General features: G+C 37.5%; 3 protein-coding genes across 3 annotated transcripts; 2 read left to right on the forward strand and 1 right to left on the reverse strand.

Annotated features, from left to right (window-relative positions):
• Nucleotides 1-2213: 2213 nt before the first annotated feature.
• On the forward strand, nucleotides 2214-3101 carry GCK72_022159 (uncharacterized protein; the record flags this gene model as incomplete). The annotated part of the gene is made up of 4 exons (XM_003106797.2): nucleotides 2214-2340; nucleotides 2467-2570; nucleotides 2703-2799; nucleotides 2845-3101. The coding sequence occupies 4 exons, from the start codon at nucleotides 2214-2216 to the stop codon at nucleotides 3099-3101; spliced, it is 585 nt and encodes a 194-aa protein (XP_003106845.2).
• A 1040-nt stretch (nucleotides 3102-4141) lies between these two features.
• Nucleotides 4142-6196, forward strand: GCK72_022160 (uncharacterized protein; the record flags this gene model as incomplete). Its single annotated transcript, XM_003107011.2, has 8 exons — nucleotides 4142-4276; nucleotides 4650-4787; nucleotides 5026-5185; nucleotides 5229-5290; nucleotides 5394-5480; nucleotides 5534-5604; nucleotides 5923-6039; nucleotides 6085-6196. 8 exons carry the CDS (start codon nucleotides 4142-4144, stop codon nucleotides 6194-6196), a joined length of 882 nt encoding a protein of 293 aa, XP_003107059.1.
• Nucleotides 6197-9335: 3139 nt separating this feature from the next.
• On the reverse strand, nucleotides 9336-13066 carry GCK72_022161 (uncharacterized protein; the record flags this gene model as incomplete). Its single annotated transcript, XM_053734683.1, has 7 exons — nucleotides 9336-9546; nucleotides 9934-10063; nucleotides 10117-10343; nucleotides 11726-12009; nucleotides 12175-12387; nucleotides 12567-12675; nucleotides 12903-13066. The coding sequence occupies 7 exons, from the start codon at nucleotides 13064-13066 to the stop codon at nucleotides 9336-9338; spliced, it is 1338 nt and encodes a 445-aa protein (XP_053578249.1).
• Nucleotides 13067-14635: the final 1569 nt, after the last annotated feature.

Below are 14635 nucleotides of genomic sequence, written 5' to 3' on the forward strand. Positions count from 1 at the left end.
CAATCAAGAAATTCCAAATGGGATTAAAGCGCCGCTTCTTATTCTCCTTTCCCGGGGAAAAGACGGTGAATGTGATTCAGATAACACTTTCTTTGTATTTTCCGCCTCTACATGGTGGTCACCTTTTGGTCACGCCTTTTCTACAAACACAACAGGAGATGGAACTTATGTTTCGCGCTTTGAAAATGTTTCTTTATTTAATTTTTGAAAAACTGTTTCCGATTCGACAACTAGCCTCGTTTTTGGAGTTCAACTGTCTCAAAATTTATTCAAATCCAGATTCCAAATCTTTTGTGTTCCTCCATCAATTATTCTCGCTAATTACAGTTTTCTATCATCCTATTAACCATACAATTAGTCTCATCTGTGGTGTCATCAATTCCTCAAATCTATATTCAAATTTTTTTTGTCTGGATACTTGAAATTCTTCTCCTTGACCCATCGTCTCAATGTAATTTGCTAGGAAAAAAATGATGACGAAGTCGGGAGAAGGGGGGGGGGGGGGGGAGAAGAACACCATTCGAGAAAAGCAAACTATCACAATTTGTGTCTCGCCGCTTCGCCTCATCGAACTGTTGGATGAGGTCAGTTATGGTTGGTATACATGTACTGATGGAAGAAAAAACATCTACTTTCAATTTTCTGAACTTTTTGTTGCGATTTGTGTTGAAAAATCAGAAATTATGAGCAAAATCTTCTTTTTCTGTATATAGTTCAGAAATCAAAAATCCAACAGAGACTAAACGTCCACTGACAACTTTTATACAGTGACCAATTTTCTAGTGCTTTTTATTCTAAAGTGACCATGTTACACAAACCGAGCCTAAGAACTGAAAATCTATTGCAAACGGAAATACAATTTTGAAATTGTAAGCATTTCACTTACTAAAATTCAAAAATCCATCTCTCCTGACGACCCCCCGGTGTGCGGGGTTGATTAATGAGTCAACTGCCCCCTCATCGTTTCTTTTACGTCCTTGGTAATTTTCATATAAATATATCTATGTTTGCTTGCGCACACACGTGTGTGTCTGTATGGCGGAAATGTCAATGACACCATATGCCAATTTCTTAAACTTCTCTTTTCACCTAAATGGCATAGCCAAGGAAGCAGTTGCGGTAATTTCATAACTTTCTGTTAGTACCTTCCCTTTTCTTCTTCCTGATGTGTTCCGGTTTTTCACCAAACGGTCGGTTCATGTCTTTTGGTGCGTTTTGGTAGTTTTTTAGAACTTTATTCAAGAAGGGTTGTGAAATCAAAGTTCTTGGGCGCCTCAATATTTTTTAGCTGCAACATTTAACTTATTCAATTTTGGAGAATTTCATTTTTTGCAGGGCAACGTTTATGTTAGGTGTACTTTACCCACTTTCTGTATTCTTCCAGAAATCAGACACTGTATAGAGTGAAACTATAGGTATAACCAAAAACCATCAAAAGCCACCTTACAATGATGACCAGTCAATAGTTTTAGTTTTCTGGTCTAGTTTCCACGACGGTTTCTTATTCTTCGTCTTCCTCGTCTTCTCCTTTTCCTCCTCCTCTCGATACCAATTGTCCGACGACTTCAAGTTGTAATTACAATGTGTTTTGACGGAAAAAAGTGACGAAAAAGTTGATTAAATTCTTGTTTCTGATTCCTTAGTTTTCTGTAGAGGGCTTCTCCTGCTTTTAGGAAACCAACGGGGACGGTTTCTTCAATTCCGTTACTATTGTAATTTATTTCCGTTTTTTCGGAGTCCGGAAGTGTTCAATCTCTTTGGACCCCTACTGTGATTTTTAAGGTATTGTCGTTTGCTACTGACTTCCGACTCCAATTTGTAACCATCGCACGACGGAAAAGGTCAGTATCACCACCCTACTTCCAAATGTTCCTTCATCCCAAAATTTTACAGACACCAGCAATGTGAGCTATGCTCAAAATCCTACTTATTCTCATGTTGACAACTATATTTCGGCACTCACAGTAAGTTCTTCAAAATCAAATAAAACAAAAAGATTTCTCCCCGGCCGGGAATTGAACCCGGGTCTCGCATGTGACAGACGCGGATACTCACCACTATACTACCGAGGACACATGAGAGAAGAAACTAGGGAGGCAAGATAAGAGTAGTGGAAAGCAGTGATAAGAGAGAGGGGAGAGAGATTGGGAGGAAGACGCCTTATTTTTTTCCTTTTTTTCAAATTTTTTTTGTTTTCCAGTGCCCGTTTCACAATGCATGCTAATATCCACCGTCTTGGCGAAACCCACTGGCAACTTTTCAACGAATGCAGTCAAGGAATGCTTCAATCGTTTCTAGGCTCTTTGAACACACGAGGATATCCGGATAGGCATTGTCTAAGTGAGTTAACCCAGGTCTTTTGTCCCCAGAATGACTCATTTTTTGTGTTCAATGTTACTAGGCATACATTCTTTGTCATGACGGAAACAAGTAAGCATGAGAACTCATAAGAAAAACGTTTTGCAGCCGATTGGAATGTTATTGGTGAATGGGATGGGAAGTTTCGATTACAACATGCACAGTCGAAGAAGTTTATATGTTTCAATAAGCGAGCAAGGATCACGTTGAGAGTAAGATTTTTCAAAGGAAACTTAGATATTTTTACGAAAAAAGATCAAAAAACTAAGAAAGTTTCCAAAGATTTTTCTAGATTGACTAAATATACAAAAGTATATTTTTCATAAATAATTTTTCTTATTCAGTTCAATGGCACTGACGCAAAATGCACATTCATTGAAGAAATCCATGACAATGGTTTTTCAAGGTTACGATCTGTTTGGAAACCGGAGCTGTTTTTAGGTTTGTTTTCAAATACGTTCTAAGAAACACACTTTTTCTATTCAGGTTTCAACGGTCGTGGTCGATTTCAAAATCCTCTCTCTTATCACTTGAAGCCTCGATGTTTCGACTGGATCAAACTTGTTCGCTATGTTCCAGAATCTGAAAAGAATGTGTGCTCCATTCCTCCAAAACCAACAACTCCGCCCATCGATTATTCTTCTTTCATTCACAAAGCCGCCCGTTCAAACTTCTTGAAAAAAGTGTCTGCCACACATGATAGTTTATACCGCTCTTCATCAAAGACCCATCATATAACGTGATTTCTATCTATTCATACTGTTATGCAGGAGAGAATCAGAAATGTTTGTATATTTTTATGTTTTGATAGCGTGGTTTTGCCAAATAAAACTTGGTTATAATATTATTGGTCGGTATTTAAATGTGTTTCATGATGTCTAGTACTATGAGAATGAACAAGGTACAAAGAAAAAACGGAGAACCGCGTTTTGTATGAGAAACATTCGGTTTTTCATATTCTCCTGGGCTAGTAGTGAAATAAATTCCAGAATGCATTTTTAATCACAGTGATAAATTTGAATTACAGTGGCAAATAGACTGATAAATTTTAACTACAGTGACAAATACAGTGACAAATTTGAATTACAGTGACAAATACACTGACAAACTTGAATTACAGTGACAAATACACTGACAAATACAGTGACAAATTTCAGAGTACAGTAACCAATTTCTATGTTCATCGACGCATTTATTGTCCCTGATAAGTATGGTATCAACCTCAATTGAACAAATCCCATACCAATCCCGGAAAATTCCAGTTGTAAATTCAGTTTAATAACTTTGTTATGTTACAAGAGTAACAAAAACAACCTAATAATATTTCCTCATTCACCATCAGTCAATCAAATAGTGTGTTAACCCGGGCGTGCTGTCGCCACCCGACTGATCCCTCCAGAAAACATGCGAAGATGAAATCAACCTGCCGGGGAACAAAACGAGAGAAAAACGAGAGAGACGTGATGCGGAATGGCAGAGAAAGAAGATCTTCTCTTATTCCGAATGGCATCTTGACGCCGAGGAAAAGACACAAAATAGTGTAAAAATTGGAGAAAGTGCTCAAGTTGATGAGACGCGGCGGTTGAGAAGAAAATAAGAAGCACAGAAGACTGAAGGAGAGCTCAAGCGGGAGCAGCACAACTCCCGGGGGCTCAGCAAAATTCGATGTGTTGTCATCTCTGCTAGTTTCTATTTTTCTTTTATCTTCAACTCTACTCGAACTTTTTTGTTTACAACTTGTTGTTTTTTTCTGAAACAAAAAACATAGTATAACAAGACCAAAATGCGAGCATCTGAACTTTCTCCAAAGTTTCAATATGCATTCCGGAGGTGTTTATTTTACACTTTTGTTCTGGTGGCCTGGTTATTCATTGGAATGCTCCTGTTTCCGGCTCTCTGCACGCCCGCTGTCAAACAGGTTGGTGCTCTTGAAAATGAAAGGATTTATAGAATGCACCTAAAAATTAGACGCAATTTAGTAACCATCATTACACGAACCGTTTGAAAAGACAAAACTAATGTTTTTTCTAACTTGTCTACTGTTTTTGAAACAATCCGAGAAAAGCTCTCCGTGTTTTGCAAACTTTTCATTATACTTTAAATTTTAGCTCACTATAAACTTCAGAAATATCGAACCAGTTATTTTGAAAACTTGGCATGAAAATAAATGAATAAATAAAACGTGAATTATACAAGCTTTACTGCTGGGAAAAAGATTTTATAATCCAAAACGGAGCGATGACAAATATTATAATTTAGACACACAATCAAAAGAACTTTTTTGTTTTCAGGATGATAATGAGGCAGGAATGTTCCGATTAGATGCCAAACGATCAGATTTGTTGAATGTTCTATGGGCTGAGACGATAACAAATGGAGAAGATGATTGGTCAGAGTTGGCAGATCAAAAGTTGGAGCTATATGAGAAGGTAATCAGTTTGGCTAAATATTTAAATGACCGGTAAGGCGTCAGGATAAACAGTAAACTATACCAAAACTAGGTTCAAAATTAGGTTTTTGAAAAAACACAATATTTTTTAATCTCTTCTGGAATGTTATCTATGGTTATGTAAGTTCTTATATAGTATGTATCTATTGGCTGATTTTTAAAGTTCTCTGTACCTTGTAGTTGTTAATCCCTAAGAAACTTATCTATCACAATTGCAGGCTCTCCTCCAACATTATGGCATCGATCTTGACAAATCAGACAAATCTTTTGCTTCTGGTCTTCAAAAGTCCTTTGCAATTTCTACAACCATTGGTCCATTGGATGTAGATGACTTCACGACGATAGGAAAACTGATAGCCGTTCTATATGCACTCATTGGTAGTTGCCCTCTCGTATTCTAGAAATCAAGAATATCTTCCAGGTACCCCACTCTTCTTAACAGTAATTGGTCAGCTTGGAAAAATGGTGACGTCACTTTGGCAGGTCAGTTTGTCTTTTTTCGGCATTTGTTTGACCATGAAACAAATGTAACAATAGTCGAACACGCAACAATTTGTTTCTTTTCGATTTCGTTTCTTTGTTTCAGGGAACAACTCTTTGGATTGTAACAATTGTCTACATTTTCATTTCCGCTGTTATTTATGATATTGTGGAGGGGGGTTCCGATGATGTGGTGAGTGAAAGAGATTTGGAAGTGAACTCAAATACAGAATGGGAAAGTTACAGCCATTCATCGAAGCAATCTTCTCGATTTTCTTGCAATTCACAACTGTTGGAGAGGTGGATAATGAATTCCAGTAAGGATTTTGGAAGTTGAGAGGGGAAAAGAAGACAGTCACAAATACTTTTATGAAAAATAGTGAAACTGAATATTTATAAATGTTCTATCCAGCATCCAATGGTTTTGAATCGAATTGTTTAATAGCGCTATTACATCCGAGTTTGATATCAAAAGTTACCATGTGTGTTCCAATTTAGAATCAAGACAAAAAACTATAAATTTAGCCCTGCCTAGATTTATCTAGCCCAATTTAGCTAAAATCAATGCACAGCGTCTCAAAGGGCAATATATTCGAGAAACCCTAAAATTTCATATCATAACTTTAAAATTTCAGCGGTGTCCTCCCATATGGAATTGTTGTTCTTGGCTTAGCGCTCATTACTGCTCTTTATCAAGAAATGCAGCAAAATATCGAACGGTTCATTCATCCATTTGAATATTCATTCAATAGGTAAGTCCCGCCAGATATTTATTCGGACTAAAACTTTTGTTATAGATTGTGTGGAACAGTTGAAAGATGGATTGGCGAAAAAAGCGATGAGAAGAAATCAATTGCTTCGACAAGAATAGAAGAAGAAAATGAGGATGAGCTTAGTGATTATGAATAATTTCTTGATATTTCAAAAAACTAAAAACAAAATAACCAAAACAATGTCATTTCATTTCAAAGTGCTTTCTCTCCCCTTCTTCTCTAATTTTACAACTTTCCCTCTATCAAAAATTACGATAGATATAAACGGTGAGCATAGATCTTTTCCTTTAGTTTTTTGCATTGCAACGTGTATACTATTTTGTTCAAATTGAATAAAAATCTTCTCAAAAGTGAAAAAAGGAGAAATTTAATGAAAAGACGAGAAATGGAAAGTAAAATGGGCATCTACTTGAAAAAGTCAGTAGATTTGATATCAAGTTAGAGCGAACATTTTCAAAACAGGTTCCGTCGATTTCAATTCTGATTCTTGGTTTCAGATTAAGGAAGTCGGCAGTTTTACCATTCGAGTGTACCGCCATTAGTTCTCTTTTCAACTTCTTTTTTGAGAATTGATTTTTTTTTTCATAGCTAATACTAATTTCTTTAGGTTTATCGAACAAATGACATAATATGGAGTGAGCATTTGTTAAACATGCTTTAGAGGTAACTACGATAAAAACTCCACCAATTTTGTTTCTGTGCTCAAATAGAAAAATCAACACCAAGTTTTCGTTTTCTAATAATGTCGCTACCAACTACAAAATGTTGCCCTAGCCTGCAATCGGCCGATAATATCATTTGATATTTTTTATAATTTTTAACTTTTCCAGAGTTATTTAGGCATTTTTTGCATGTGCTTTCTGATCAGATATCAATAACGACGTTCCAGCACCTGCAGTTTTGAATATTTTTCAAAGTTTTTGAAAGTGTCTCAAATTTGATTCAAATATCCATTTCCTCATGTTCTCGTTACCCCGTCACGTCATTAACAAGTTGAGTAACCAAGCCTCTCGTCCTCTTCTCAATCTGACCATGTTCAAACGTCAACAGGATAGTGGTAGATTGTATGTGTATTGTTTTCAACTCGTCAATTCTTCACGGTCACTCATTTGTCATTTATCAGTTCTCTTCTTCATTCTCTTCTTGCCTCATCACTTGTCGTAGGCCTCCGAAAAAAGAGAAGGAGGAGGGATCGATTAGTTAAGATGATAGCCCCAATTACGGTTGTTTAGAGTAAAACAGACAGAGAGAAATGAGGCGCGAGAAAAGAGAAAGAGAGAAGAGGCAACAACTTATTTCTCTTTCTCTCGACGAAATAGTGATAGTGATAAGGAAGAAAGAAGAGGACCCAAACATACATGAAGAGAGAACATCAATCAAACTTAGGACCCTTCGGCCACTCTCCATTCCATTCCGTTATCACTGCCCATCGTCTCTCGTCGAGTGATGATATTTCTCTCTTCTTTCCGTTTGAGGGTCTTCTTTCTACAATTAGCACGATCGTTGAAGTGGAATTTCGAATGAGAGGAGTAGAAGGAATTGACACTTTTTTATGATTACCACTGTTTGGGAAAGGTCTTCTGGAATTTTAGAATGAGATGAGAAAGCAAACAGAAATAGAAGAAATTCCTGGCATGTGTGCAGAGAAAAGAAACATACCATGGATGTAGAAACGAATCTGACATTTGCATTTTCCAGGAAATTCGAATCAATCATAAAATTTACTATTGATGTAAAGGTTCGACTAAAAAAATTGCGCGACAGTCAAGGAGTATCACTAAAAAGTTTAATATTACCGACATTTCTTGGTTACCTCGTCTCTAACTAGCCGATAAGTAACTAACTGACTAGTCTAACTAGGCTCTAATAGGCCGAGAAGCAGCTTCAGGTGCCGTGATGTGTGGGGCAAAATACAGCAAAATATGAGTGGAAAATCGAGGAAATCACATGTATAAAATTTGCATTTTTAGACCAGAATATCTGGATTCTGAGTTAGCAGTTTTCTAAAACTGATTTCTCATCAGAATTCGATTGTCTATCGGTTCTGCTAGGTCTGGTTGCCTCCAAAGTCAGTGCTGACCATTCTTTAGTAAGCAATGAGACTGTCAATTTTCCTATTCCTTATTTTCTTGAACTGCAAACCCTTTTTTCCAAAATACACTTTCTCCCATTCCTCAGCAAACCAAACCAAATCTATAATCCTTATATTTATCGCTGGCCGTTTCAAAATCTGATTCCGCTCCGATTCAGCCCTTATCACATCCTGGTAGAACAAACGGAACAGTTGACAACAATAAAAAAAGACATTCAAATGATTGACAAATGGGATTAGGATTGTGCATGAAAAAGAGAGGGAAGGAGATATGATTAACCCAGATCAAATGTTTGAAAGATTAGAGATAAAGTTGAAAATGAACTCCGGGAATTTCGAAATAGTCTTCAAATGTAGAAAAAGTGAAATGTGTGACGTTTTGCATTCAAAACAAGATTTTACATATATATGTGGTATTGCTTCCATACTTTAGCAAAATCTTGAAATTGAGATAGCTTCCGGTCTTGAAGTCACACGTCTCCTTGCCCTCCTTTTTCATAATTTTTGATTACTTATTCTTTCACATCTAAGGTGTCATTTTTCGCTTCTATCTTCTCAAATTTCCCTTATCTTTTCTGTTCCCTTATGCCTAGATTCTTGACTCGTAATTTCTGACCCTTCAAGTCAATGTTCGTTGTCTCTACAACATCACAGAAAAAAACCTTATCAATGTTTCTTTTCCCTCTATTTTTTTGCCTTCTTGCCAACAGTTTTTCTAGTGTCCGAAAAGAATGAAAAGAGATAATGACGAGTGAATGAGTGTGATTGTATGAGTAAACTGGTTCTGTTGCAGGGCAAAGAATGAACGAGTAACGGTTACTGTCCACATTTTGTGAAAAGCTTCCATTTTTACACTTGAACACTCAAAGTTATCAGTGTGACTATTTGACCGGTTGGTTCTTATCAAAATTTTTCCAGTAAAGTATTTATTCAAATTGATATCGGTTTGAAAATAAAAATCATGTAAATTTGAAACGAAGGAATTTTAAAGCTATTAGTGGTAAATTAAAACGATCAGTGCAGTAGTTGCACATCGGTCAAGGATGGGAAAACTGGAAATATACATGCATTAGAAATATCACAGAACAGGGTAGACTAAATGGAATCAATATAAAAACTGCAGGAAAATAGAAACCAAAGAGAAATAGAATATTATGCCACAATTATACCCTCAGACACGAGTTCAAGATAAACTGCGAACTGCCGTTGCACCATTTTCCATTGTCATTTTCAACGCATGGAAATGACTGAAACTTTGTGGAAGAGCAAGATTATGAAGATTTGGTAGCTGCGGTATTCCATGGAAGACATTTTTTGGTATGTGTGGTACTATCGGAGTGTCCGTCGGGTTGTGGGTTTTCTTATGACGAAGTAGATTGTCTTTTCTGTTGAATCTGGAAAAAAGGTAATTTTTTGCTATTAGTGGGAATTTTTTGCTATTAGTGGGAATTTTTTGCTATCAGTGTAAATGAGTCGGGTAATGCGTTCACCGGACGATTCTCAAAGAATTTCCGTATGTCATTCAATCCGTTTTCATCGGAACCCTTAACTACCATGATCAATCACTCAGTAACCCTCATTAAATTGTTATCAATTTCTTTAATTGCTTCTCATTATCACTCAGGTCAGTTTCGACGTGCCAAGGACGCCGGGGACGCCGTTTCGTCAATCTCGTCCTCACCCCTTCTTTGGCCTCCCACCTCATTCCTCACATGACCAATATATTATGTTGCGCTTTGTTTAAGAATGAAAAGAGAATAGGTGTGTAAAAAGTTACTCACTTCTTATGGCAGTGTGGACAAGTGTGTGGACGCAGTCCAGTATGAATGAACATGTGCTTTTTCAGAAGGAACTTGTTGGCAAATCGTTTTCCACAATTGTTATGCATACAGATGAATGGCTTCTCGGCGGCTGAAAACATTTGAATGAAAATAAAAATCCTACAATTCAAAACTGAAACTCACCATCTCCATCACCAGAGGTTGGCGAGGTCATTGGTCCACTGTTCGAAGAGGACGAAGACTCATTTTCAGTCATGTCAGCCGTGGATGGTGATGGGGATACTACTGTTTCTCCTTCGTCACTTTCTACATCAACTTTTACGTCTTCTGCATCCGAATCTGTGGCTGAGGATTGCAGTGGAACTCTCGTAGGGCTCACTTTTTGAATGAATGAAGCGGCGTGCATGCTCCTGGAAAAAATTGAAAAGATTCAAGAATTCATTTCAGGCAATCATCTTTTCCGGAATAATAAATTTCAAGTATCCTTTATCCTTCTACCCTTATCATTGTTCTCATTCAAACAACATTTGTAGGCAATGTGGTAATCAATCTTGACGACGCATGAATTACCTCTTCTCCCTCTTATCTTCTCACTCAATTGCGCGGCAAATTGTTGTGTCCGTTTTGTCTACAGTAACTGCCCTCAATCTTCCGCAACATATCACTCTCTTATCCACTGATTTCTAATTCCTAATTCTTCGTGATGAATAAACAGCCGAGGAATTTTCTAAGACGGGTCTCCGGTTTCAGAGATAACAATCTATTAGCATTTTCCTCTCAAAAGGACACCGACTTGTAAAGTTTTCACATCGAATTAGTAGAAAAAGGTGTTGAGCTATTTATGCGAATGTCCCTTATGTAAGGATATAAAATTTCCTTGCATCGTCAAGGTCTTTCTTTCCTCATATCGTTTTTGGATAACTAGCAACCAATTGTTTTGGGTGCGAGGGTGGTAAGATAGATGAGGTAAGATGGCGATGACAGTTTGATTGAAACGTGACACTTGATTAGGGTTAGATTGAGAATTGCAAAAGTTTCCCTCACTATTTTTCCATTTCGATCAGATAAGGCCACCCAGGGGGAGACAGGAGACATTCATCAAGATCAATCTTGGTGGATTTTCCGAGAGAAGGGAGAGCGAGGGTGTTGATTGATTGTGATGAAGTTTTCGAACGATTAATTTGCCTAAAATAAGGTCAGAGTGATACAAACACCCCAAACGCGATGAAGGCGCGCCTGATCTTAAGATTTTGAATTGTGTTCAGATAATTCTGGTTGTCTGCTGCATATCTAGCATGATACCCAATGCGGAGAAAGCAAAATGTGTCAAGTTTTTTTTGCCAACAATTTTTATTGCCATCCATCCAAAAATATGGTTGCCATCTATCTGTCGAGATGGTCAGACCAGTTACCAGTTGATTTATTATCACCTACATTTGTTTACGCTCATCACTAACTAACTCCTCTGTGTCCCTCCCTAGACGACTGACAACCGACCACAAAAATGCGGTCCGGGGACAAGTTACCTCTCAATTCTTCTCCCCCTTACTTTTTTCTCACTCCTTTTTCCGGGTTACTGTAGTGCCTCTTCTTTTATGGGGGAGGTGTCAATGTTCGTTGTCTCTCCCCCTTTTTTTGAGAAGCATCGACATCCTATACCAATTGTAAAAATAATAGAAAAATAGGAACGAAAACAATTGGTTTGACAATAGGAAGTGATATGGAACAATAGGTTAAATGCGTCACCCGGGAGGCGCCTACTGATACAGTTGGGTAAAAAATGTAAACTTACATTTTCATCAAAGCAGCCAAGTGTTCCTCGGACGATTTTGTAGGTTGTCGTTGCTGCTGGAACATGTTCATCGCATTCAAATAGACCGGGTTGGTAAATGGAGATCCCATCCATCTTTGCATCATGACACTGTTGGAAAATGGTACAGACACTTGTGGGAGCACGAATGGTAAAGATGGTAGATGTGGGACGGTTGTTGGCGGTGGAGGTGACATTGAATTCTCTTTTGACAACATTTGTACAGTATCCTCCAAACTTCGCTTTGCTCTTTTCCGGGATGGCATCTGGAAAAATGGAGAAAATAGAAGAAAATAGCAGAAAAAAGGCGAATAAAGTGAATGGAAAAATAAGAATGCGTTCACATAATAGGTTCTGTTTGCATAGTGAAAGGGGGAGGGGGGAAATGCGATCTGAAAAATGTGTGGGAATCTCAAATACACCGAACTCACCTCTTTCACAATAGAAGTATCAGCTGAGGACGGTGGAGATGGTGACAAAACGGAACTAGGCTCGATGTTGATCGAGATAGGGGTGTTCATGCGTTCAGGTTCAGAATCAGGCGGCGAGCATAGTGCATTCAAAAGGATCATTTCAGTAATTGACATCCCATCAACGGAAGGTTCATCGGAAGTTAAGGGTGGAGAGACAAGTGGTGCTGGTGCCTAGAATGATGGGATAATAAGTGTACGTCGTCGGGAATCGCCCCCCGAAAAAGAGATGAATAGACAGGAGGAAACAGATGAGATGGGTGACTATCAAGATGTCAGAAACGTAATTAGTCATACATTATCGGTAAGGAATGGCGGAAAAGTTTCGAAATTCAAATTCAAATAAACGGTACCTCATCTTCATCCTCGGTTTCCTCAGCTTCGGCTTCCTTTTGAGTGACTTCATCCACTGTGTCCAAAAGATAATTCATAGTTTGTAAAACTTCCGTTGTGTTTTGTAATCTGAACAAAATATGGTTTACAAGGATGAAAAGTTGAAAATCTGATACAATGGAGTCTGAGAAAATCAGAAAATAAGTAAAATTTGGGTCTAAGCTAGCAGTGTGGACTCTAATAGCTCCCTTGGTGTTAGAAATTAGTAACACTTATATAAAAGGAAAAACTCACAATCACTTTTATGAAATACTTTTATGAAAGTCTAGGCCATGAAAATATACAAAACAACTGACCTGCTTATCTCATCTATTAGCTCTCCACCAAATTTCTCGATTTTGGTCTTCAAAGTGGTCGCCGTCTGCTTTGCACAAGAACAATTTTGTTTTCTGAGAGCTGTCACTACTGGATCTACCATGGTCTCCATGAAATACTCAATAAGGGGATGAGAGTGCTCCATTCTGTAAGAAAGTTGATACTGAAGTGTGAAAATTATTGAAAATGAAAATAAATCCGAATATTGGAGTAGAAGACCGAAAAAAAATTGGAGAAAAAGAAGGAGGAGGAAGAGGAGGTGGGAGAGGGCAAAAGTAGGCGTGTAAATGATAACTGTGAGGAGAAGAAAGAAGAGGACGACCGTTTCCTTCTTCTTCTCCTTCTACTCCTTTTCCCTATTCTTCCGTCTTATTTTCTCCACACACATACATTGAGTTACAACAAGTGATTGTGTGTACAATCTGTGTTGATAAGGATCTGCGAAATCGCGGTCGAGATATTCCTCCTCCCCGTCAATTTATTATGAGAGAGATGCAAAAAGGTGTTACGGTTTTCGAACACTTAACAAGACGAGGTGGGAAAAGAGGGAGGGGCGAGAAGGAAATGGAGATTGGAAGAACAATGTATTCAAAACTGTAAACATTGAAAATTGTAAATATAAAACTATTTTCTGCTATCAATTTTGAAAAATTGAATCAAAATTATTTTTTGAATTTTTGCAAAACGCTTGAATTTTCTAGAAATTGGTACGGAAACGGTAAAGTCACCTTGGTATCAATCAGACACCTCGTGCCAAGTGAGGCTTCTCAGAAGATCTCGCAACCATGTGAAAAATGGGCGGAGTCAATTTCTTACGGAGGGCGTTTTCGTCGCTACCTATCTATTCGCAATGACCTCACCTTGTTCATAAATGGGGATAAATGCAAAAGACACATGTGGTTATTCAGTAATAGAGTTGATAATTTGGGTTAACTGTGATAGAATGGATAATCACGGAACATAGAGATTTATGCTGGTCAAAAAGATGGAAGGTGGGGGAGCTAAGGCTCCGATGCAAATTATATGGCGCGAAAGAAATATAAACTTACCCGTGTTTTTTTTGGTAGAACAATTATCTAAAACCGTTTTTATAATTCAGAATACACACAAAATAAGAAGAATTTGAACAAGCCAAAAAGACTATTAATAAACTTTCCAGACATGATGATACTTTTCTGATTTTATGCTTCAGTGGTGGTGGAACGAAACAAAAAAGTTTGGGAGTTCGAAAGTCGCACCTATTTTTATCTTATGAACAGACTTAATCTTTGATTGTTTATATATGATTTTGTTTGATATATGCAGAGAAAAAGAAAATTGATACATATTTCAAACTACTAGGTGAAAATTACAGTTAGAAGCAATGCTAACCCTTCAATGCACTATCTTATCATTACTGTCACTTTTGTATTTTGAAAGAACAATAGTTATTCCTGCGGGTCCTTGTTTGATAGATAGGCGAGCAGCCACCGATTAGATAACACGGGGGTTCATGAGCAGACACTTCCACAGAAGTGAAACAGTAAGTAATAGTAGAGGTAACTAGGATTGTGAATGTTATTTTCCGCGAAAAAATGGAATAAAATTTCACATTTCTCTCCCACTTATTCTATTATACATGCTTTTCACTTTTTCAAGAAGGTATTGTTACTCAGAGTCTTTTTCAACAAAATTCTGACAATAAATAATGTTTTTTATTTAAACAATAAATCAA

This window comes from Caenorhabditis remanei, chromosome X (genome assembly GCF_010183535.1).
Source record: "Caenorhabditis remanei strain PX506 chromosome X, whole genome shotgun sequence".
Taxonomy (NCBI): Eukaryota; Metazoa; Nematoda; class Chromadorea; order Rhabditida; family Rhabditidae; genus Caenorhabditis; species Caenorhabditis remanei.